The 24,431-nt window shown below is 39.8% G+C and overlaps 2 protein-coding genes across 4 annotated transcripts; one reads left to right on the top strand and one right to left on the bottom strand.

Annotated features, from left to right (window-relative positions):
• Positions 1–8,694: 8,694 nt before the first annotated feature.
• LOC127775880 (uncharacterized) lies at positions 8,695–14,175 on the top strand. 3 transcript variants are annotated; one of them, XM_052302191.1, is made up of 4 exons: positions 8,695–9,068; positions 9,357–11,916; positions 12,007–12,127; positions 12,836–13,058. In XM_052302191.1, the coding sequence occupies exon 2, from the start codon at positions 9,362–9,364 to the stop codon at positions 10,115–10,117; it is 756 nt and encodes a 251-aa protein (XP_052158151.1). In that variant the 5' UTR covers positions 8,695–9,068; positions 9,357–9,361; the 3' UTR covers positions 10,118–11,916; positions 12,007–12,127; positions 12,836–13,058. The 3 variants fall into 3 exon arrangements, with proteins under 3 accessions (XP_052158151.1, XP_052158149.1, XP_052158150.1); XM_052302189.1 differs by lacking the exons at positions 8,695–9,068; positions 12,836–13,058 and adding exons at positions 13,454–13,623; positions 13,792–14,175 and having other exon boundaries at positions 10,132–11,916; XM_052302190.1 differs by lacking the exon at positions 8,695–9,068 and having other exon boundaries at positions 10,132–11,395; positions 11,809–11,916.
• Positions 14,176–14,546: 371 nt separating this feature from the next.
• LOC127775881 (probable transcription factor GLK1) lies at positions 14,547–18,572 on the bottom strand. Its single transcript, XM_052302192.1, has 6 exons — positions 17,657–18,572; positions 17,428–17,568; positions 15,545–15,892; positions 15,366–15,425; positions 15,116–15,235; positions 14,547–14,928 (listed from the first exon to the last, which is right to left on the bottom strand). The coding sequence occupies exons 1-6, from the start codon at positions 18,200–18,202 to the stop codon at positions 14,779–14,781; spliced, it is 1,365 nt and encodes a 454-aa protein (XP_052158152.1). The 5' UTR covers positions 18,203–18,572; the 3' UTR covers positions 14,547–14,778.
• Positions 18,573–24,431: the final 5,859 nt, after the last annotated feature.

The raw sequence follows: 24,431 nt of genomic DNA on the forward strand, positions 1-24,431 counted from the left end.
GTATAATTAATCATGGAGAATTTAATAAAAATTAAATCCAGCCATGCCTTATATTTAGAAAATTTTATTTCCCATAATTAACTTAACTTGTAAATTAATGAACATTTAATATAAACAAAAACAATAAACATGTCTAAATTTTCGAAAATAAACTGTACGTGGGACAAATCCTAGAAACTCCCGAAATGGAGTTCACGACCAAACTAACTTCCAGTATTTTTGCATAAGCTTATGAGAAATGTAGCTATTCTGAAAAAATTCGTCATACACTCAGTCTCCTAAAATCCCTGCAAAAAGTTCCTCACCTCTCCTCCTCTCCCTACATCCCTCTGATAAGTGGGCCCAAGCACCCTGGATCCCACCTGCTACTGGCCCAGGTTCCCCTTACCGTTTCGGGGTGGTTACTGACCCCTGCGGTAAGTCGGTTACCGTGGTAACCACGCAGTGACCGTGAAAAACCACACAAATCTCGGTTTTGAAAATTTGAATTCAAAAAACCGTGGTATTCCGGTTTTCGTGCGGTTACCGTGTGGTTTGAGGCGGTTACCGTGGTATTTGTGCGGTAACCTAAGATGATTTTGCCGAAAGAAGAACAAAATGAAAAAATGCAAGAAAAAAATTGGAGAAACACTTAAATGTATGTAGAATTTAGGGACATGATAACAAAAAATTAGAGAGATGAGAGTACATGAGATATTTTCTCCACTATGGGCCATAATGGACTGCATGACCAGTGCAAGATTGAGATGAACCAAACTCTACAATTGATTTATATGAACGATTTTACAAAGTTCAGGGGGTTAGAAGTCCGGTTTTAATGTTTAGGGTGATAGATGGACTTTCATCCAAAGTTTTGGGGGGGGGGGTATTTGGATTTTTTTCCTAATTATGTTGTGTTAACTTTAACTCAGAGGAGCTACCCATGTGTCGGGATATGATATGGGCGTCTAAGTTTATCTAATATAATGGTTAAGTACCTCTGGGGGATACGGATGGGTTGCCGCCACGGCGTTAGGTTTAAGGCGTGGGCTCGCAACCTAACGGCTCTAGGTCATATGTCTAGTGTAGATTTTCACTTGCCGTCACTGATGCAAGGCCACGCTTAATGATATAACAGTTCCGTTATGACCTCTAGACCACATTCAATATGTAGAGTGTGGTAGTTCTTCGCGAGCACGAAACAAACAAGAGTATTCATATCATGTGGATAAAGGTGCACAAACTTTGCAGAGTCTAAAACAAATCGACTAGCCGTGCTCATGGTCCTGAGCGACTGGATGAAATGATACAAGTACAATATTGATGATTTATTAAAACGTTTTTGTGAAACAGGTATGGTGAATATTGGTGATGACTTTGCCGGGTGTTGGCTAAGAGTAAATTGTTTACTTGCTGCCATGGAGGGCACAAGGATGATACTATGATGATATTTATGATTTAAAATTTTCATTGCAATCTAATATTATTATTTACTATTGTGAAACAAAATTCGTTTTATGCTAAAAATAAGCCACAAATTTGGTCATCTTTGATCTCGACTTGTAATAGTCGTAGAATTCCAAAGGTTTGAGTAGAGCTTGCCAATACCTAATGTATTACACATCTCTTGTTGTTTTTTTAAGTTAGATGCAGGGTGTGAGGTGCCTAGTGACAATTACTTTGTACCGGGTACTGAAGTTTTTGAGGATGGTTCTTTCTAAGGTGATTTCTACTCGGTTGCCTATTTGGTTTGATAGATGGACATACATGCATGTTTATCTTTTCCGCTGCATCTAAACTCTGTTATTTAGCGATCGGCCCAACTATTATGTATGACTCTTGCACCATTAACTTACGAGAACCATTTTTTTTCCATTTATATGTTGTGTATGTTGTATGAATATGAAAACAATGTCACGGATCCGTGTACTAGCCATTGATCATGGGGCAAGTACGGTATACGGTCTAGGTATTCCTGAAATTGATCCCTGCATGCTGACAAACCACAGATTGTAATGAGGGGTACATTAGTTATACAAGCGTGATCCGATGCACCATCTATTATATACTAAAAATCCATTAAACTTCCTACAAATGCTCATAAACCGCCATGTAGCATCCTATAAATGCTCCTAAGCCGCCACATGGCACTCTAATAAATTAGAGAAATTCTTAAAAGGACACACAACATCTAGCCATTGATTTTTATTAAATTTGGTGGACCCATTATTTGTAACCATTAGATTTATTAGAAAAAAAAACATCTCCTTATCCCTAGGCCCACCTCGGCCTCTTGGCAAGTACTCTCTCCATCCCAAAATATAAGGCACAACCACTTTTTTCTCATGTCTCATAGTATAAGGCGTGCACACATACAAAAATTAACTAGCACCTCTTGGTCCAATGGAATTGATTTCTTTTAAATCCTATAATATCAAACTCCCAATCACATTGCTTGCATGGATCAAGGTGATCCAACCAAAAAGGTGATTAAATGTTTTCTTGGTCTTTGTGATATGAGTGGTTGAGCCTTATATTTTGGGATGGAGGGAGTACTTGAGTGGTTGAGCTTTATATTTTGTGATATGAGTGGTTGAGCCTAATTCTTTTTCTTTTTTCACCTATTTTCAAGCTTTTAGAAAAGGAAAAATTTTATGTCAAACAATTGAACAAATATAACATCTGAATCATAATACTAATATTTGATCCGCTTGTATTTTTAGATATTTAACATTTAAAAAATCATATCCACTTTAATTCAACACTGAAGAGAAATATGTCACATTAATTGGGTCAACATTTTCGGACTTTTACGTGTCATTTAAGAAATTATAAAATTATAAAAATAATGATATATATTTAATCAATCGTATATAACTTGAAAATGTAAGTCTAATTTACCTATGCATATTAGTATTTCTAATATATCAAAACACATGGCCAATAATGATATATTGAATATGTTGTTAAAAATAATTATTTAGTTATCTAATTATTTTTTACATAATCAATTTGTTATCTAGAAAATTAGAAGATGGAAGGAATGAAGAAGAGAGAGGGATGTTAGGTTTTTGTTCAATTATTCCTGAAGAGAGACGGATAGCATAAATAAGATGCCTGTGCAATTGCGGGGGCTACTTTCCTTTGTGAAAATAGTACAATGCGGAATTTAGATATTAGAGCGTTTGAACCAACACCAACATGCAAAATCATGTAAACCCTACTCGGAGGACCATTATTTAATTTATTCTTAGCTGCTGAGAACTCACGGCCAATACATTTCACTACCAGAGAGTGGGAGACTACCGTGTACCTCAGTTGGTTACCGAGAGTGTTATATGGAACACGGTAACATTTAAAGTATACCGTGTGTGAACAAGGAAAAACTCGGGAAGTGGCTAAAAATGCCGTGTGACGAATCGAGAAACACGGTAAAGCGTGGGACCCACAGTTTCTGCCGTTACGCGCGCGGAATAATTGGTCTGGCGCGCGGGATCGCCATTGGCGCAAGCGGATGGCGCGCCAAGATTTCCGTTGGCGCGGCCGGCTGGCGCGCCTGATTTTCGTTGCCGCGCGAGTAACAGGAGAATCCCGCGCGAATTACAGCCGAAGGCCCACATGTCAGCCCAAAATAGAGACCAACAAAACCCTAGCCCTTTTAATCGATCCCCTCACTTCCCCACCCCCTGCCGCCTCATTCTCCTCGCCACTTTTCCCCTTTCTGATTTTTCCCCTCTCTTCTTCGCACATGGCAGGATAGCTGTGCACTCCAGCGTCAGTCCACCGCACGGCCGCCGAGCAACGCTGTGCATTCCTGGCCGTACGCGCTCCCTGCATGTCCACGTCCATCTGCTAGGCTCCCCTTCGTTGTCCAGCTTGAGCACACCTCATCTTCCATCCAGCTGGTGGTATGTATATGTTGAGTTTTTTCTTGAATCGTATGTAAAGTTGGGTCTTGGTTCTAGAAAACCCATCCATTTTCTCCCAGGATCTAGAAATAGTTCGGTGTATGATTTCTAGGAACTGTATCTCATTTTAATTTCTTGTAATACCACAAGTACCATATGAATAAGTTGTTGTGCTTTGTAAATAAAAACAATATTAGACTACAAAATGATGTGGGTGAGAGTCCTTGCACAGTCAGAATAATGTGTTTTCATATTTGTGTACTTGTTGATGGATACATATTGGTTAGGAAAAACTTGCCCTCTTTTCAGAAGACATAATGGTGAGTGTGAGTGTTTGCCACAGCCCTACTTGTTTAGATCGTTATTGAATGGTTGAATCGGGTTGGAATGACAGCACCATGTTGTGTGATGATCTGCAATGCTATGGTGTACTACATCTTTGTATCGACATTTTATAATAGGCATTATTATACCATGTTGCTACTATGTAGTTTTTGACCTGTTTAATATAATACTGCATATCTTAATTTTGTAGCAATATGCGGCGATTGAGCTTGGGCTGCAGGGAGGATTCCAATCCTTCAGATCAGGCTGTGAGCGCTGCTACCTTGCCGAGATGTAGAACAAGGTCCTCAGGTTCCCAACAACCTGATAATTCTTCTGATTTGGATGAGATATTGGCTGACGAAGAAACAGACGAGGAAATGTTTTTTCGTGGTCCCACAAGGATGCCACCGCGACCTACCCGAGATGAGCACAAACCTGTGCTGACTCCAAAAGGAGATAGGTAAATAGGGTAATTTTGGTATGTTTCATTAGTCGAAATATGAAGGCTTGATCTGTTTGTTCATTGATTTGCACAGGCAATGGCAAGCTAATGATTTTGGGGGCAACATTCGGGTCCCCACTGGCATCCTGACCGTGCTTATTAAGCATTTTTTCCCTGGCATTGTCAAGTTTAAAGGAAGAGATGAACCAGCATGGAGTTGGAAACATTACAGGATTGCACCGGACGATCCAGAAAGCGCTGTACTGAATCACTTGCCAAGCCGTCTCCATCGTGTTGAGGAAGATTTCTGGGTTTGTTTTAGAGCATTACCTTCTCCAATATGAAGTACACTATGCATTTTATTGTGTCTTCAGTTTTCATAGTTTACGGCCAATTTGTACTGTACAATAGTAAAGTATCTTAATACCACACTTTTCAATGTCAAGCAGGCTAACTTTTTGTAGTTGCAGCTTTACTTCAGGTGGGCAGAGGGAACGGAACAAGCTGCTAGAAAGGTTGTCCGCAATTGTATCAAGCGCCTTTTTTCGGACCTGATTTATGAAACTCGTATCCTGGCTGTGCTCAATTACCAAAGGAAGATCTTAAAGGTAGAAACTTCTCGGGATATTGCTTGCAAGACATATCTAACAGAGGAAGAGTACCTACAGGTGCTATGGTTGTTCATTGATAATTTGTTGTCATCTACTGATCATATTAGTAATTAATAAATCTGTGCTTCTCCTATAGGTAGAACCATGGTGGTTCCTAAAGGCAAAAAATGCGTGGCGGGAGTTGATACGATTGAAGTGGTGTAATCCTGAATGGCAGGCTAGCTCACATGCTCATAGGATATGGAGGGAGAAAATGACATGGCCATCTCACCGCCAAGGCAGTGCTAACTTGAGTCGTTTCCAAAAAAATTTGGTATGTGCATCTATGTTGAAACATGTAGCAGATCATGCACAGCAGATCATGGTATAATATATATGGTACCCATGTTCTGTTTTAGGAGAAGAAGAAAAGGCGGGTAGTGTCTCAAATGGAGGCCTACACAGAAGGAAGGGGGGAATATGGAGAGGATGGACGATTCAGATGTAACACACATGTAACTGGGAAGCTTGTAAGTGCTGAATATTTAGTGGTAGTTTATCATTTGTGCATGAGTACTAATACACTATTTGATCTGACTGTAGGAGGCCTATAATGAAGCTTATGTTCAGCTGCATGGAGCAGGAAGTGATTGGCGCAATTCTCCCATTGATCCAATGGCTGTGCACATGGCTGGTGGTGGAAAGAAACATGGTCGATTCATGATCGGTGATGGGCTCATTGACTCATCAGCAATCTTTGGTGACAGTTCACTTGATGATCCACGTCCTCGCAGAAGACTGCGAACAAATCCTGACAACACAAACCAAATTGAAGACCTTGAGCGGCAACTACAAGAGGAGCGCGAGGCAAGGGAACGAGAGCGTGAAGAAAGGGAGCGTGAGAAGGAGAGGGAGCGGCAGGAGCGGGAGCAGGAGAAGGAGCGTGAGTGTGAAGAGAGGGCACGGGAGAAGGAGCAGGATAGAAAGGAGAGGGAGCTGGAGCGCAAGGAAAGGGAGTTGGAAAAGATAGCGTTTGAACAGAAATCATCGTTCTTTGAAGTTGCTTTAAGAGTAAGTGGTTATGGGATCCATCTAGTAGTGTTTTCATTATTTGAGGGCTTGAATTCTGTGATGGTCGCACTAACTAGTGTACATGTGAAATGGATTGCAGGCTATACAACTTAAGCTGAACATTGACTTACCTTCAGTCTCAGGTCCTCCTCCCTTGCCTGTCATGTTGACTAACCCAGTAAGTATTTGATACATGGTAGTGTAGGTGTGCATGAAGTAATTGTTCCCCATATAACTTATGAGGACTAATATTAACCATTTTGTTTGTAACATAAAACAGGCTTTGTCCATATCTTCGGCTCTGAATGGAAACTCATTCTGTGCTGACCATGGAGGGGCTGCTATTGTTTCTGGTGCAATTTAGATGGTTCAGCTTGACGCAGCGAGCGCAATCTGAAGATAATTATGACTTTGCTACTGCTGGAAAGAATGGACTAGTTCTACATGCCTGGAACATGTGGATGTGTTTTGTAATTAAACTGACCTAGATGGTCATGGCCATGAACCTGAGTAGCTGTTGGTTGTGGCTGTTGCCTTTAGTCTTTTGTTCTTAGTTATATACGTTTACTTTCCTAAGGGGTTGCATGAACCTGAGTCCATATTCGGACTCTAGTAGCTATTTCGGTGTGCATGTTGCCTTAGGTACTTTTGGTCATAGATGTTACTGTGCTCTGGAGTTTGTGAACTGGAAGTTTGGTACTTTTGGTTGGAAATGTTGGCATTCAGTGGAACTTATCAACTTGGAACTTATGTGGTGTGGCAGTGGCCACTGTCCAGATATAACTCACGCGTTCAGCAAAACTGATGACTGATATTATTTCATATTTTGGAGTGAATGTCTGGCAACTTATGGAAGGGTCGCACAAATTAGTAACAAACTAATTGTGTTTGTTCATTGTCAACCAAATTATCACTCAACGATGTTTATATATTATGAATGCTTTCAAATTAATGCCATATGAAATTTTTTTAAATAGGAGTCCCAATCTCAACAGAATGACAACAAGCTGATATCTTTTTTAGTTGAAAGTTAGAAATGTTCATTGTTTAAAAACATTTTAAGACATAAAGCTGAACATTTCCTAAGAAAAACAGGTTTGAATATTTAGATAGCTTTTAGAAAAATTAAAGATAAACGAAAGTTTTCTCTTGAAATGTACGCAAATAAATTCTGAGATAGACCTCTGAACAACACTTTTAATCAAAATTATAAATTTGAATAAATTTGAGTAAATTAATTGAAGAAATAAATTCTTATTATATACAACAAACCAAAGTTTAATTCTTAACGAAGTTAAAAAGGAAATAGTTTTTGTTTAGCAAAGGCACTTAATGCAAGGATCAATCAAAATTTAGTTCAAAAGTTCAACAAATCATAACAGAATCAAAGGAATTGTTAACTAATTTTAATAACACGCACTCCCTCCGATTCATATTATATCTCGCTTTGACTATTTTGTAGTCAAAATTTTTTAGGTGTTGAATAAGTTTGTAGAAAAATTTAGCTACATCTACAAAAACAAATTTGTTTGATAATATGTTGGTTTTATGTAAAAAAATGTTGCTATGTTTTTTATAATCTTATTCAAAACTTAACTACTTTTTTTAATCACCTCATATTTTTCTCATTGTCACACGGGTCGTCCTGCGTGACGCGGTCCTTACGGTGCGCCAGGTGGTGAACGCGAGGACGGGACGGGCGTCAGACAGGTGGACGGGGTGCCGCGGCGAGGGAGATGGGTTGCGCGGCGAGGGCAGAGCTTGCGTCCACGGCGTCCACGGCGAGGAACCGGATGGTGTTCACCGACTGCTCCGCCGCCGCCGGCTGCTGCGCGCGGAGGGCAGTCGGCCGTCGGCGGCCGACGGCAAGGCATTTTTGACATGAAAAAATGGCGACGTTCGCATTCCCGACTACGTCCGTTCCTCTTCTTTAGAATATGAGTGGAAGCGAAAATCATGGAATTTAGATGAAAGCATGTTCATTTTGCTAGTTTAAAAAAATTGACCAACAAAAAGTCAAGACGAGTAATATAAAACGTAGTGAGTATTGTTGTTTAGCTATTTCACATTGTATTGGGACCAAACGAAATTTAGTACAAAATTTCAGTTTGCAATCCACACGTAAATAGTTCAGTTCGAAATTTAGTTCAAAATTTTGGTTTATCAAAGGCAAATATATTTAGTTTAGAATTCCACACCAAATACAGATTTGTTGAGAAAAAAGGACGAACAGGGTAGTTTGCATTCCTAATCTTATCGTGTGTTTTGGTTAGAAAACAATACAGTAACGCTCGTGGTCCACATGTCAGAAATACATCGCGGCAAAATTCTCGCAAGCGCGCGGCAAGGTCGCCAAAAATCTGGTGGGTGTGGCTAGGTCACCAAAATCCCCAATCTCTCTGTCCACCTCTCATCCCAATCAACCCACCACATCGCGCCGCCGTCCAAGGCCGCCGCCGCCGCGCCGCGTCCCGTCCAAGGCCACCGCCGCCGCGCCGCGTCCAGTCCAGGCCGCCGCCGCCGCGCCACGTCCCGTCAAGGCGAAACCGCCGTGCCGCAGCCAGTCCAGGCCGCCGCCACCGCACACCCCATCCAAGCCCACGACGTCGCCCCGCGCCCATCCATTTGCTGTCGGTCGAGTACGAGACCCCAGCCCGCATGCGCACCACCGTGCCGGCGCCACCAGTCGCCACGCACGGCAGAGGATTGGCTGCTCTTCCAGCAACCCTCCCTAGGACTGATTCGTCTCAGGTGCTGTTGTCTTGCTCCCGGAATCCTCATTCGGCCTTCAAGTTTCATCATCTTTTTGATTAATGACCAGTTCTAGAATTTACTAGTCAGGTTGCGGTTGTACTAAGGGATTGCAGAACTAGGTTGTTATGCCATGTGAAAGTTTGTGTGATTGATGATCTGAACTAATGTTTGATATTTTATTTCTCAGTCATACAAACTAAACTAGGCCTTTCTTATTCTTGAACCTTTCATGAATAGAAGGACATTTCCTAACATAAATTTATTCTGTCACTTTGTCATAACTAGGTACAATGGAAACTGATCGCAGTTGGATGTACAAGGGCCGTCGAAAGCGTGGCGAGGTTACCGCTGAGTGGATATCGAAGACTACAGAATTTCTTGACAAGGCATTCAGGAGGGAGACAGGACGTGCTGGTGTGTTGTGTCCATGTAACTACTGCAACAACACACGTCCTCAAACAAGAGATATGATGATGAAACACCTTTGCAAATTTGGTTTCAGGCCAGCATATACTGTGTGGGTGTATCATGTTGAGACATATCCTGCACGTGAAAGCGATATATGCCAAAGCACTGAAGATGAAGATAGGGTGGCAGAGATTGATCGGATGGATGAGATGATAGATGATGTCCATGATGCTTATGTCTCAGTTGAGGAGGAAGATCCAGAGCCTACAGCGCAAGCTTTTTTTCAAATGCTGTCTGCAGCAACTCAACCTCTCCACGAACACACACAGGTATCACAACTTGATGCTATCACACGACTACTAGCTGTCAAGTCTCAATATGCTATATCAATTGCTGGATTTGATGCACTTTTAAATGTGATATGTGCTCTCCTCCCACAAGGGCACAAACTACCAGCAAACTTGTATGAGGCAAAGAAAGTTCTTAGTGCATTGAACATGCCATATGAGAAGATAGATGCATGCCCTAAAAATTGCATGCTCTTTAGGAAAGAGAATACGCAGAAGACACACTGTGATAATAGTGGAGAGAGTAGGTATGTGGAGGTTGAAGACAGTAATGGTCACAAGAAACAATAAACTGTTGCCAAGAAGGTACTTCGTTATCTTCCATTCATCCCAAGAATTCAGCGGCTGTACATGTCTGAATCGCAGGCCAAGCAAATGACATGGCACAAGAATGGTCATCGGTACCATACTGACAAGATTGTACACCCAGCTGATGGTGAGGCCTGGAAGAAATTTGATAGGGACTTCACAGGCTTTTCAATGGAAGCCCGCAATGTTAGAATAGCAATAGCAACAGACGGGTTCTGTCCATTTGGTATGGGTTCTTCTTCGTACACTTGCTGGCCTATGTTTGTCATTCCTTTAAACCTTCCACCTGGTGTTTGCATGCGCCAGCACAACATGTTCCTTACCTTGATAATTCCTGGGCCAAATTATCCTGGCAAACACATTAGTGTATTCATGGAACCCTTAGTTGATGAACTTATACATGCTTGGCAGCAAGGTGTGTTGACATATGATCGTGCCACCAAGACGAATTTCATCATGCGAGTCTCATTTCTTTATTCTATCCATGACCTTCCAGCATATGGTATATTTTACGGTTGGTGTGTGCATGGAAAGATGCCATGCCCAACATGTATGGAGGCACTCCAAGGAAAAAGGTTGAAGTTTGGTGGAAAGTACTCATTCTTTGATTGTCATCGCCAGTTCCTCCCAATTGATCATAGCTTTAGAAGTGATTCAAATTCTTTTCTATCAAACACTACAGTTAGCAATGAACCACCTCTTCGTCTCTCAGGTCAAGAGATCCGTGCCCGGTTAGATAACCTTGTCCCTGCTGCTAATGGAGATAAGTTTGTAGGCTATGGCAAGGATCACCATTGGACACATATATCTAGTTTGTGGAGACTCCCGTACTTTCACAAACTAGTACTTCCTCATAACATCGATGTCATGCACAATGAAAAGAATGTTGCTGAGGCAATTTTCAATACTTGCTTTGACATTCCAGACCAAACGAAGGACAATGTCAAGGCTCGCCTTGATCAAGCAGCACTTTGTAACAGACCTGAATTGAACCTCGTCCAAAAACATGCATCTAGTCAGTGGGTAAAGCCAAGAGCTGACTTTTGCTTGAGTAGAGCTCAGAAGAAGGAAGTATTAGAATGGTTTCAAACATTGAAATTCCCTGATGGCTATGGGTCGAACCTAAGGAGAGGAGTGAATTTGAAAACCATGCGGATCAATGGGTTAAAAAGCCATGATTACCACATAATGATGGAACGTATCTTTCCAGTCATGTTCCGTGGATACTTGCCAACTCATGTGTGGGAAGTGTTAGCAGAGGTGAGCTTCTTTTATCGCAAACTTTGCGCAAAACAGTTTGATCCTATAGAGATGGCAAACATGCAGTCTCAAGTAATTGTTTTGGTTTGCAAATTAGAAAAGATCTTTCCACCTGGATTTTTTAATCCAATGCAACACTTAATGATCCACTTACCATATGAAGCTAGCATGGGTGGACCTGTGCAATTTAGATGGAATTACCCCATTGAAAGAGGCCAAAAGTATCTTAAGAGCAAGGTTAGAAACCGAAGACGTGTTGAAGCATCCATAGCAGAGGCTTACATACTAGATGAAATCTCAAACTTCACATCCATATACTTTGCTGATCAAGTGCAGACAATTCACAATCCTGTTCCTCGATACAATGTTGCTACTCAGTCTATTGATTGTTCCCTAAATCTATTCTCTATTAGGGGGGATTCTACTAGCCGTGGAGTCCCTCGACACCTAACTCGTGAAGAGTGGAATGCTGCCATGTTGTATGTGCTTACAAACCTTACTGAAGTGGATGACTACATTGGGTATGAACTATGAAATTGATATGAGTTACTTCTAGTTCATAGCTGCATATAATTTTACTTTAAATCGTTGTGTGCATTTTTATCTTGTAGGAAATTCATAGATGAGGAATGGACTAGACGAGGTGTCCCAACAAGGCAACAACAAGAGAATATCTTACGGAATGGTGCTGGGAGAGATCGTCCTAATTTCGTATCTTGGTTCTATCAACAAGTAATTTCTTTAGCCCAGACTTTACTTATATTATACGCTTAGCTATGCATATCCTGTCAGATCAGATTAGGAAATCTATCTAGCTTAGTTCGATGTAATATCTTGCATGTGTATACATACTTTCCTAACTGTTGAACATTAAGTTCTTTCATGAATGTTCCTGCAACCTAGGTAATCCCCATCAAACCAATAAAGTATTACTGCTAAAACTCTAAATTTGGTGACTTCTTATATCAGTGCTATAAATTTGGTCCTACAATAGTAAAGCACATTTGGATTAGTGCAAGTTCCTAGTATGCATCTGCCTTTTTCATAGTACAATCCGAGTTAATTTTTTTACAAGCATTATGAAAATAGTACTGAACATGTATGTACGTCATTAATATGGAGACACTTCTCAATTGATCATCTGTTAGGTCGGAAATCTGGAAAGAATAAAATCATTGCCAATTTCTACTAACAAAAAGAACCTAGCCAATTAATAACTTGATAACTTCAGTTTTGAAATTCGATACCTTAATAATCAATAGTGCCTTCTTCCATTTTCTTTTTGTTTTCATTAGTTTGCAGTTTAACACCTGTTAATTGCATTTGTGTCAATAACCTAATAATACTTATGTTTTTCTATAACATAACCTTCAATATTGCCATAATAGAACATTATGCCACAATTTATTGACACATTATTTCCTTTCATTTCACTGCTAGAGTATGTTAGACGAAACTATGAGTGATGATTTGAGACAAGTAGCTAAAGGATGCCACACTCGAGTCTTGCAATATAATATGTATGATGTGAATGGGTATCGATTCCGAACACACAAATATGAATATGAGAGGCCAAATGCAACTACAATAAATAGTGGTTTGGTGACTATAGGACAGGGAGAAAATAGTGACACAACTGAGTATTATGGTTACATCAAAGAAATAGTAGAAATCAGCTTTGATGGCAGAAAACCTCTCACACTTGTGCTCTTCAATTGCCATTGGTTTGACCCAAGCAAAGTGAGGTCTACACCAAGATATGGTCTGGTTGAGGTTGCTCATGCGTCAATCCTTCCAAAATTCGAACCATTTGTTTTGTCTCATCAAGCGACACAGGTGTATTACATGCCGTACCCATGTAAATCTGTGCAAGACCTCACTAATTGGTGGGTTGTGTATAAGGTGCAGCCAATTGGTAGACTACAAGTACCCAATGATCAAGATTACAATTCTGTTCCTAATAGCAATGTTGTCCACTATTTCCAAGAAGATGGTCTGTCTGGCAGTTTTGTAATCGATCTTGGTCAACAATGATCCTGAGCAAGTTGCCATCAGCAGGGATACTGAAGATATTTGCAATGACAAGGACTTGAAGCTTCTCAATGGATCATCTATTCAAGATGAAGATGATGATGACGAGGATGATGAATCTTATTGCACTTCCTCATCTGCTGAAGATGATGAAGTTCCCACTAGTAGGGATATCTTATTTGACGAATATTTCTAAGGTACATTGTTCTTTTTTTTTGATGGAGACTATAATGCCAATTTTTTATATCCTGTGCCTCCCCAAATGAATATTTCCTTTGTCAACTATGCACAAGAATTAACCTTTCATAAACTGGTTGCGTGCTGTAATAATATTTGGCAGTCATCTTACTTTCGTAAAATTTCAGGCATACAATTGGATCATTGCAAAGGATTGCAGTTGATTGGTGCTGTCAATACACACATTTGGAGTTGGTTACTCACTAGCCTCTAACATTTCTCTATTGCCTCCCTTGGAGAGGTTGCAAGAACTGAGACTCACCTTGTTACTATTGCATTATAGCCACTTCAGACAACCATTGATATTGTGTTTTTGTATCATTGTATTCAAAAATTAATACTGGGATAATATACAGCTAATGTTCACCTGACATTTGTGTGGTTCCATATGTGATGCTTGTCTGTCATGTTTGGATGATATATATATGCATACATGTTAGTTGCCTGCCTACTGTATCAGTGCAGTACAATCGTGAATGTGTGAAACCCTGTAGAATGAGCTACATAATCTTACCGTGTATCCATCTCAAATGTCACCGTGTGCTAAATCTCACGGGAAGAATTTCAACATTCCCGGGTCACTAAAAACTCTCGGTAAGGTGTTTCATGTTCCCGTGTTTTATGGATTTCTTCCCGTGAGTTCCAACCACCCCGTTTCACTCCGTTCCGTGCATGACGTGCCGTTAACTGGAAAGTTACCGGCAGGGTGTTTTCACACGGTAAGCTTTCAGCACATCCTGAGTTCGCAAGCAGTTTCTCACGGGTAGAGTGACACGGTAAAGGAGAAAGGCTGCCGAGTACACCTTCCCGAGAGTTTGCTCACAGGAACGACGTTACCGTGAGTTTTAGCCCTGTTACCGAGTTGTTTAGGCACACGGTAGACTTCCGTTCCCTGGGCATGTTTTACATTTACAATACGCAGGTTAATTTCTCCCGGAGTCGAAACAAAGATGTCTTTCGAACTCTGCACAAGTTAAAAATTAAACGAGATGTCCAAGAAACGCTAGGGCCAAAAGAAAAATAAAAGGACATGTCGGCGAATTTTCCCATTTTTTGGTGAACTGACCAGATAAGCAATCAGTCAGTAACGGAACCATCAATCTATCATGCAAATATCATCCACACGCTGGAGGAACGTTTGCTACGCCTTGCCTCTGCAGCTCGCCCATCACACTGTCCACTGAAGGTGGCTTCAGTCCAAGAGGCAAAGGCAACCACGGTTTCGATAAAACATCACCGATAGCTGCGTCGATGCTCTCGCTTGACTGGGAAAAAAATTAAAACAATGAAAATGAAGCAGTTTAATTCATGAAGAAACTTCTGAATCTTCCTTGTGATGAAGTTATATGGTTAGAGATATGATAGTTTCAGCTAAACATTGCCAGTATGGATCTTCAATATTTATGTTCCTTCTGATGAAGTTATAGTTACAAATGTTTGATATATACTTACTGGTTGAACCTGGAGTTGAAGCTGTGCGTCCTGCTGATTCTTGCTCGCCAGTGCTGGTGGAGTCAATGGCCTATACATTGGACACGGGACAACTCCTGGCACCGGTGGAACAGGAAATCTCTGAAACATGAGATACCATCCAGCCCATCAAAATTCTGCAGACTAGCTATAGTGATGAAATGTCACCTAACTGAAACTATATGTCAAGCAGAGGTGACATTTCCATGTAAGTAATTACATAATATCTTACCGCAGCTGGCATGGGCATCGCCATGCAAGGTGTCCCTTGAGTTGGCACATGTGCTGACCCCTACAGAAACATCAAACAAATATACATCCTAAGAACCAATTGAAAACTAACGTATATGCTCTCTGGTATCTAAGCATTGCACTTGACAATATCATTATAGTGTATATACACATACTTACCCTCATGTAAGGGTGGTGCCAGAAAGCAGGGTCCGACGGCGGCGGCGGTGGAACCCATGGTGGCGCCGGGCCACGGGGAACGAGGTGCCGCGGTGGCCACACTGGAACTCGGGACGGGTCCATCGTCGGGTGGCCCCAAACATGCAACGGGCGAGCAAAATGTTGCATCGGAGCCGGTGATGGTGGTGGTGGCGGAGGAGGGAAGCCAATGGTTGGCACGTCCCACGCGTTGGACTCCGGCCTCTTCGCAACAGCACCTCCACCGGCGGCGTAAATCTGCCGCCGTTGGGTCCAACTCGCTGCCTCCGCCTCTCTCGCAATCATGTGTTTTCTGTGTGACCGGTACTTCTGCAAATAATTTACATGAAGTGATAAGTCAATTAGTGGGCCAGGACGATCCCAAAATAACAAGGTCTATACTATATTCGTTTGAGCAATTTGAAGATGTCTTGTAAATAGAAGTCACAATTCTGACTTACTCCCTCCATTGCAAAATAAATAACATGTAACACATCTTATTATTATAAATACTACATCCATCCTAAAATATAACAACTTTTAGCTATGAATCTGGACACACAGTTGTCCAGATTCATAGTTAGAAATACTTATATTTAAGGACGAAGGGAGTAATATGGTTGTTCTGCTGGATGTAGAAAGCAAATACCATATGTACTGTTATGTGGACCAAAATATATCACACTTTATGCGGTGAAAACAGGTCCCACTAGAGTACTACACAGAACTGAAAGTCCAAACAATAGGCTACAAACTTACAGTTCAATCCGTGAACTTACAGCTCACAGATGATCAGCAGATGACCGGTACTGTGGGAAGCGAGAAAGGGTGGACACTGGACAGAGTGATGAAAATCTTCACTGTCACGCTCTGTAACAGTGTCTCAACTTTGGATTTTTGTAATTTATGATATCCATGTGCTCCAGGTTCAAATTTTTGTTCTACTGCAGGACATGCCATGTGAGTTGAAGTTCTTCGTGTACATATGTTCGTTTGATAGTACTCAGTTTACCACATATATTGAGTTATGGCAAAAATGTTTTCCAAAGATGATTTTAAATCCTACAACTTGTTATTAGAGGTTTCCTTATCACTTATGTTTCCCTGGTTGTCCTTTCATGGTTGTTAAGAACATAAATAAAAATTGTACCTAAAATTATTCTCAAAGTCAAACTTTAAAATTCAAAAAGATTTGGAGACTGAAATCTGCAGCTTATCTAGCTGGGAATTGAAGTTCTACAATTAACTAAGGGTAAAACCTTACATAGATGGATTGCTGTCCATTTTTTTAAAAAAAGGCATTCTTTATCTGATGACGTAACGTTAGTTTTTAAGCCAATAATACCAATTTCCGTATTGTATGAAGTTATCACTGGGAGTTTTTCCCCCAATTAAGTTTGTAGTTTCTTTTAGAAAATATATGAATTAAAACCTGGGATCTACATCATATATCTACTTTTACATGGAACAAAAAGAAATCTACATAGAAACTAAAGTAAATAACAAACCAACGGGCCAAACCTACATATCTTTATCGGAGCTCAAATAAAATTATTAGATAGTTCATTTATCATCGATCTACACTGAGAAACCAGGTAACCTACAAAATGAAGCTAGTAGGAATAAGGTTTCATATATATAATATATACACACGCGTCTTGCTGTAAGAATAATACTCATATTATAAAAAAATAACACGATTAGAATTTGAAAACTGGAACCAACGTCGTGCATAGCCATGATTTAAATAAATGTTTGGTTTGAAGTATTTTATAGTCCAACGAAGGACGGTACAATTAGGAAATAAAAAATATTTCCCCACGTAAAGTGAGAGTGTGAGACAGGAGATTCCACCATGCACGCACCTGAAGATGGCTGGCTATGTTGTGCCGGGTGAGCGAGTCGATCCCCATGATCTCAAGTATCCTCGACGGCACGGCCTTGTCGATGCCGAGCTGCTCCACCGCCTGCACGAACCTCCGGTGAAGCTCAGGCGTCCAGTCCACCTGCAGAACCATGCAGCATGAGCATGAGCAACGGCTTGTAATGCCACAGGTGGAGCTAAATTGTGTGCATGCCCCTTGAGGGTTGCACCTTCGCTTTCTTCTTCCCATGGGAGCTCTTGCTGGATGACTTGTGCCGGCTCTCAGCCTCCTGCGACGACGACGTCGTCGATGACGGCGACGAAGACTTGGCCTCAACCGCCGCGGCTCCATCGTCGGCATTCGCTTCCCCCGCATCATCGTCCTGGTTGCACCCTCCCTTCTCCTCTCCAACCCCGGCAAACGCCGCGTTCTCCTCCCCGACGACGACATCGCCGCACGGATCCAGCACACCGACGTCGTCCGCAGGCGCCAAGAGCTCGACGGTGGGCACCTCCTGGTCCTGCACACCTTCGCCTCCACTCGTCGCGATTGCCTCGAAGTCGGTGAAGATCTCGGCCGGGTCGACCTCGAGGTCCGGGAGCACATCACCGTCCTCCAGCCTCAGGAAGAAGTCCCCGAAGTCTATGTCATCGACGGAGAAGTCGAACTGATCCATGTCGTCCGACGACATCCCGACGACCTCCATGCCAGCATCGCCGGCCACCGCGGCGCGGTCCTCAATGTCGGGGCACATCGCCGGCGACACGGCAAGCATCTCGGCCAGGAGCTCGGTGCAGCACGTCCAGCTCTCACTCAGACAACGAACTCACAGGATGTGCAGTGCAATGGAAGTAAATGATACGTTATGTTACGGGCGCTGCGTGCTGCAGGCAGCAGCTATAGCTAGCGGCATCAGTTGCTCGCTCAGGCTCAGCTTGCGACTGACGGGGGGCCGGTCGCGCGCGGTTGGTGCGGTGGTGACTAGGTGCGAGGTATTGTTAGTTGCGAGGAGAAGTGTGCAATCTCCGGGGAGTATTAGGGGAAACGGGAAGAGGCATGTCGACCACAAGCTCGCAAAGATTTCTCCGATTCGTTTGATGGGTTGCCTTGTCCGCGAGCGCAAGTGCAGCTTGGTCGCTTCTGCAAAATTATTGCAGGGCAGTGTGTGGATGAGCCTTTTTTTCGGTGAGACCTCTATATTTTTTTTCCTCCCGATGCGAAGAACAGAAACACATATAGATCAGAGAGAGATGGTAGGGTGGACTCTCGTGAGACAAAGCCGAGGGAGAAGAGAACAAAAGATGACAGCGGCTGCATGTATATCGGCTGGAGACTGTCCTGCATCTTAGCTGATTATGCCTGCTGTGTTTTTTTTTTTAAAAAAAGGGAGAGATATAGGGGCTGTGAGTATAGCAACGCGTTCAAACTGCAGAGGATTTGTAAGTAGACAATTCAATTACTCAGCGGCAAAAAAAAAAAAAAAACAGCGTGCGGGGCATGAGTTGTTTGGCATAATTAGGAAGTACGCGCGTCTTGTCAACTTTTTTTTTTAGAGGATGAGATAAGGTTTACTTGGTTCAGGAGCTCAAACTCACCTATGATATAGCCAAAAGATTTTCCTACAGTATTCCAGGTGTATTTATTAACAATTATGTTAAAACTAGTAATTAGAATACTAATTAATTAAAATAAATCTCGGTAAGTTGTTTAATTTTTATGGTTTATATATATGACTCAACCCCTAAAAGTTAGTAACTTCCCAATGGTTGTGCTGCAAACCATCCTTGGTTCTGCTATATCAAGATACATCTAGTATGTATCTTCTATTATAAGTGGCTGGTGGCCAATATCTCCAGTGGGCAATGGCGACAACAATTTCTTATTTGTGACAAATATAACTTATGGTGTTGCCAGCAATTATATGTTCCCCTATCACTTTCCACTGTCTTTTTATCTACACAAAGTAGTCCTCTCAAAATTACATCAGTGCAATATTTCAAAATTACTTCTTTGGGAAACAATAATATATGAATCTATATATGAAAAATATTTAGTATTCTATGGATCTATGCAGGAACATATAATTAAACAATGCTATATAGTTTCAGATGAATAATTTATATATATCCCTCATTTTGATACCATGCATATATATAATTGCTTTGTTATCTGAAAATAGATAACATTGCTCAAGTGAGAGGAGTATTATCTAGTGAGAAGAAACTAGATAATTTTTTACTTGAGCAATTTTATCAAGTTTCAGATAAAAAAATATATTCCTCTTTTTCATTCCATGTATTTTTCTATATCTACCAGTACATGAAAAAAATAATTAACCATAAGAGAGTTGAAGACCATTTTGTGTATCCATGTGTGCAAACTACGTTAGAAGGGAGAGGCTAAATGCACCAGTTGTACATAAAAATATTTTCTCTGGCACTGGGCTCTTCATTTCACATGCGACCTTAGCTAGTAAAAGTAAAACCATCTATTGAGATGATTGAGGTCACTTCAAGATCACAGAATATGCCTGTGAAAATATATTTGTATGGATATAGGTTAAAAAACCACCCATAGAAATAGGCCTATTTTGGTATGCGATTTTTCTGTTTTTAGATGCGGAGTGCTAATAAATCCGCAAAAAGATAATTTTTATAGGTTCTTTCTTTTCAGGGGAGGGTGTGGGTGACCTATATAATCGTCTACATTCCATATTCCATATCAAAGTTACAGAGATCAAAGAGATCTACAACCTTTTAGTTGATGACTTTTTTATTTGATGTCATTTACAGTGCCAAATAATCTGTCATGACTCTTGTACTGCTCAAGGATGCACCTTTTCCAGTGAGTCGCTAAAAAAAGATTTGCAACATAATTGTTATTACTGGTTGATATATGTTTTGAAAAACTGAAATCGAGCACATTTAAGTGTGTTGCTAAAAAATATTTGCAACATAATTATTATTATGATTGATAATGTTTTGAAAAACTGAAATTGAGCCTGTGTAAACATGTCTGTAAAACTACAAATGCACAAGTGTCCTCGGGGTGGACCACACTATATCAATAATTTAACTTGTGGTGAATTATTTCGACCTGGGTTTGCATCGATTTTTTTTAACCAAATTAAAATGAGCAATTTACAATTGGTTGTACTTATTTCCATCCATCACAGAAGCTCATATACCGTTAGTATAATTTAATCAAAGTACTCCCTCCGTTTCACAATGTAAGTCATTCTAGCATTTTCTATATTCATATTGATGTTAATGAATCTAGATATTAACATCAATATGAATGTAGAAAATAGTAGAATGACTTATATTGTGAAACGGAGGAAGTATATAAAATCAACATTGAGCTCTCTGTTGCATGATCACGACAGAAACTTAGTCCTGCATCAACTATAGATTATATTCATTGAATCGAACTCGCCCATTATGATGATGATGGATACAGTCAAAATGATACGGATCTCTATAGCAACTCCTTTCAGGGCCTGTTTAGCACAGCTCTAACTCCACCCCTCTTGGAGCTGGAGCTCAGCTAAACAGTTTCAGCTCCACTAAAACTGGGAGTGGAGTTGGGTGGAGCTCTCTCACAAAATATACTAGAGTTGTGGAGCTGGGTTTAGGCAGCTCCACAACTCCACTACAGACAACTCCTGGAGTTATATTTAAGAGTTGGAGCTGTACCAAACAGGCCCTCAATGTAGCTATAATTAACCAGTACAGCTACCCATATGACCACATATATATCAGTCCTTTTTTGCATTAAACTAGGAAGGTGGCCCGCGCACATGCGCAAGCACTTATATTATTGAAAGATAAGATTATTGTTTGTTCAAAAGTTTTGTCAAATAGATTAAGAGCAAACTAAAATTGGGGTAATGGTATTTTATAATAATTTAAGTGTTCTATTTGTCTTAAGGTATGTTAAAAAACCATTCATAAACTTTTGAGTAGGAGATGGATTAAGTACTTACCCTTTTTGAATCATGTTTTTTTGTCTCGAGTAAATAAGAAACTATTGCTAGGTAATTATCATACAATCCATACATATACATATAGTGTATTATGTCCACAAATGAAAAATGCGAGCAAGATATTCAAAATTATTGTGATTAAATCGTCTGATGAAGGCGCATGATATAGTAAGAAAGGAGGGAAGCGTATGCACGGAAAGAAAAAGAAGAAAGGGAAAAATGAAAAAAAATGGAGGGGAAGCATACTTACCCATGTAAGTAGGTGTGTATCTATGCCGTGGAAGGAGAGGTGGGACCTTATAGTATCTAGTTTGTTCTAAGATCAATTTAATTAGAATATTAACCGTGTAATATATATGTATGGGGCATATGGTAATATTTGTTCCAGCTTCGTCTATGTTTATATACATGTAGAAAGAAATTAATTATGTGGCTAACAAGCCATTAGATGTCTAATTAACAACAATTAATTTTGACACCTATTTATAGTTGTTCATAGTAGCGCTTACATATTCATCTTACGACTTTGATTATTCGTTGATCCGTAATTTACTGTTCACCATGACTCGTATGAAAAAATTGTACTACTTAGGGTTTAGAATAGCTGAAATTGATGAATTATCTGATTTAGATGATAGCTATTTGAGGGTATAAATGAATCCCCAATTTACTATTCACCATGACTCGTATGAAAAAAAAAGTACTACTTGGGGTCTAAGACTGCTGAAATTGATGAATTATCTTATTTATATGATAGCTATTTGAGGGTATAAACGAATGAATTGACTTCTGAAAGTTAAAATGTTGTTTAAAAAAGACACCACTTACAAACTTGGACAGCGTGCAAACAAAAATCCATACTATGGAATCAGGAAAAAAAAGAGGGTCTTAAACTCTCTTGTCTTAGAAGAGTTCTATTCATATTAGTTAATATTGTGCTCACATTTATAACATATCGATTTCTTTCACCTGTGCGAACAAATAGTACAAAATCTAAATACGATATAACACAATACATTATAATTATTATGTAATCAACTCTCGATTCAGCTTAAATGGAGCTAAGTGTTGCAAAAACACAACCCACGGTGCTTAATTCTTCTCTCACTACATCACACCTTTAATTTTATCTTAATGTTATTAACAAAATTTATCATATATATATATATCTATATGTATATATATATATATATATATATATATATATATATATATATATATGTATGTATGTATGTATGTATGTATGTATGTATGTATGTATATATATATATATGTGTGTGTGTGTATGTATGTATATGTATGTATGTATGTATATGATTCGATATGTGGCAAAGCGGTAGTGCTGTGGCAGTCGTGATCATCTAAGATGCCTCACACACGATGCTTTGTCACGCGTGCAAAAGGCAAATGTGCAGACGTGCATTGTACAGCTGGCTTCAGATGCTTTATTTATTAGCAAACAATAGATTCGATGATTTAAATAATGGGTCCACCGGTTATAATGTAAGTGAAAATTAGTTGATATAGATTTTTAATTGTTAATTTAATGGGTACATAATATAATGGTGTAGACTTTATTTTAAAATAGTGCATTATTTGAGAATAATAGTCCAATGTAATAAAAAATTGATCCGATGATTTAAATAATGGGTTCATTGGTTTAAGTGCACGTATAAATTAGTTAATATCAATCTTAAATTGTTTATTTGATATTTGATAGGTACACAATATATTTGTGTAAACTTTATTTTAAAATAGTGTATTATTTGAAAATAATAGTAGAAAGTAATTAATGAGTACACCGGTTTAAGTGGAAATTATCTTACTCCCTCCGGTTTTATTTTAATTGACGTTTTGGACAATAACACGGTTTACAAAATATATCTTTGACCTTATTTTTTATTATAATATATATGATAAATAAATATATGTTTACTTTCATTATATTGTTTTGAAAGATAAATCTATATATATGTTGTTCTAGTTCCTTTAAACTAAATATTTTTAAAGTTATTGATGGTCAAAGTTATAAAAATTTGATCTTAACCTTATCCAAAAGGTCAATTATTGTAGAATCGGAGAGAGTACATTATTAATTTAATGGGTAACATATAATGGTGTAAATTTTATTTTTGTCGACGAGTGATACTCGCGGACCGGAAGAATAGGGTATTGGGGTATGTTGGAACAGGGATCTACGTAGTACGACATTAAAACAGACAAAAGACAGGATTATACTGGTTCAGGCCCTTTATCAGGTAATAGCCCTAGTCCAGTTTATATGGGATTGATGATGATGAGAACAGATTACAAAGAAAGTAACCGAACAAGTGATACCGACGAGATCGTGGTCGAGAGATTCGACGAGATCTCCCGGCGAGTTGACTCCGTGGACTCCGACTTTGTAAACTTTGGTGGGTGTGTTGGCGATGAGATGCGATGCCCTTAGCCTCTCCCTAGGGGTCTCTTTTATACCGTGGGATACCTTGACCCCCAAGTAAGGCTTGGAGATTTCCGAGTAGGACTACAGCAATTCCTTAATCTCGTGGAGATATTTCTTAACTTGAGGCAAATTCCTAACGGCGTATAAAAAACCAATCGTATACGTGAAGATATACCTTATCGGTATATTCTATAAGTCGTAAGATGGAGGGTATGCCTTATCCGTAACCCTGACAATTTTCAATAATTGTAAAGCTAATTTAGTTACCTGTGAGTTGTATGGCGGTAAATTGTTTGTTTGTAAAATTATGATTATTTAAAAATGATATATCCATTATATAAATGGAAAAAGAAGAAAAAAAAAAGGAAAAAAAGAAGGGAAGGAAGCGTACGTACGTATACCTACCCATGCGCGCGAGAAGGGGAGAGGTGGGACCCCATAGTATTTGGTTTGTTTTTTCTTACAATTTCTAGGATTTTCTCTAATTTATTAGAGCATCACATGGCGGTTTGAGAGTGTTTGCAGTAAGTTTAATGGACTTCTATTATACCTACACATGCCCGGGAGAAGAGGAGA

Source organism: Oryza glaberrima, chromosome 6, assembly GCF_000147395.1.
Source record: "Oryza glaberrima chromosome 6, OglaRS2, whole genome shotgun sequence".
NCBI classification, from domain to species: Eukaryota; Viridiplantae; Streptophyta; class Magnoliopsida; order Poales; family Poaceae; genus Oryza; species Oryza glaberrima.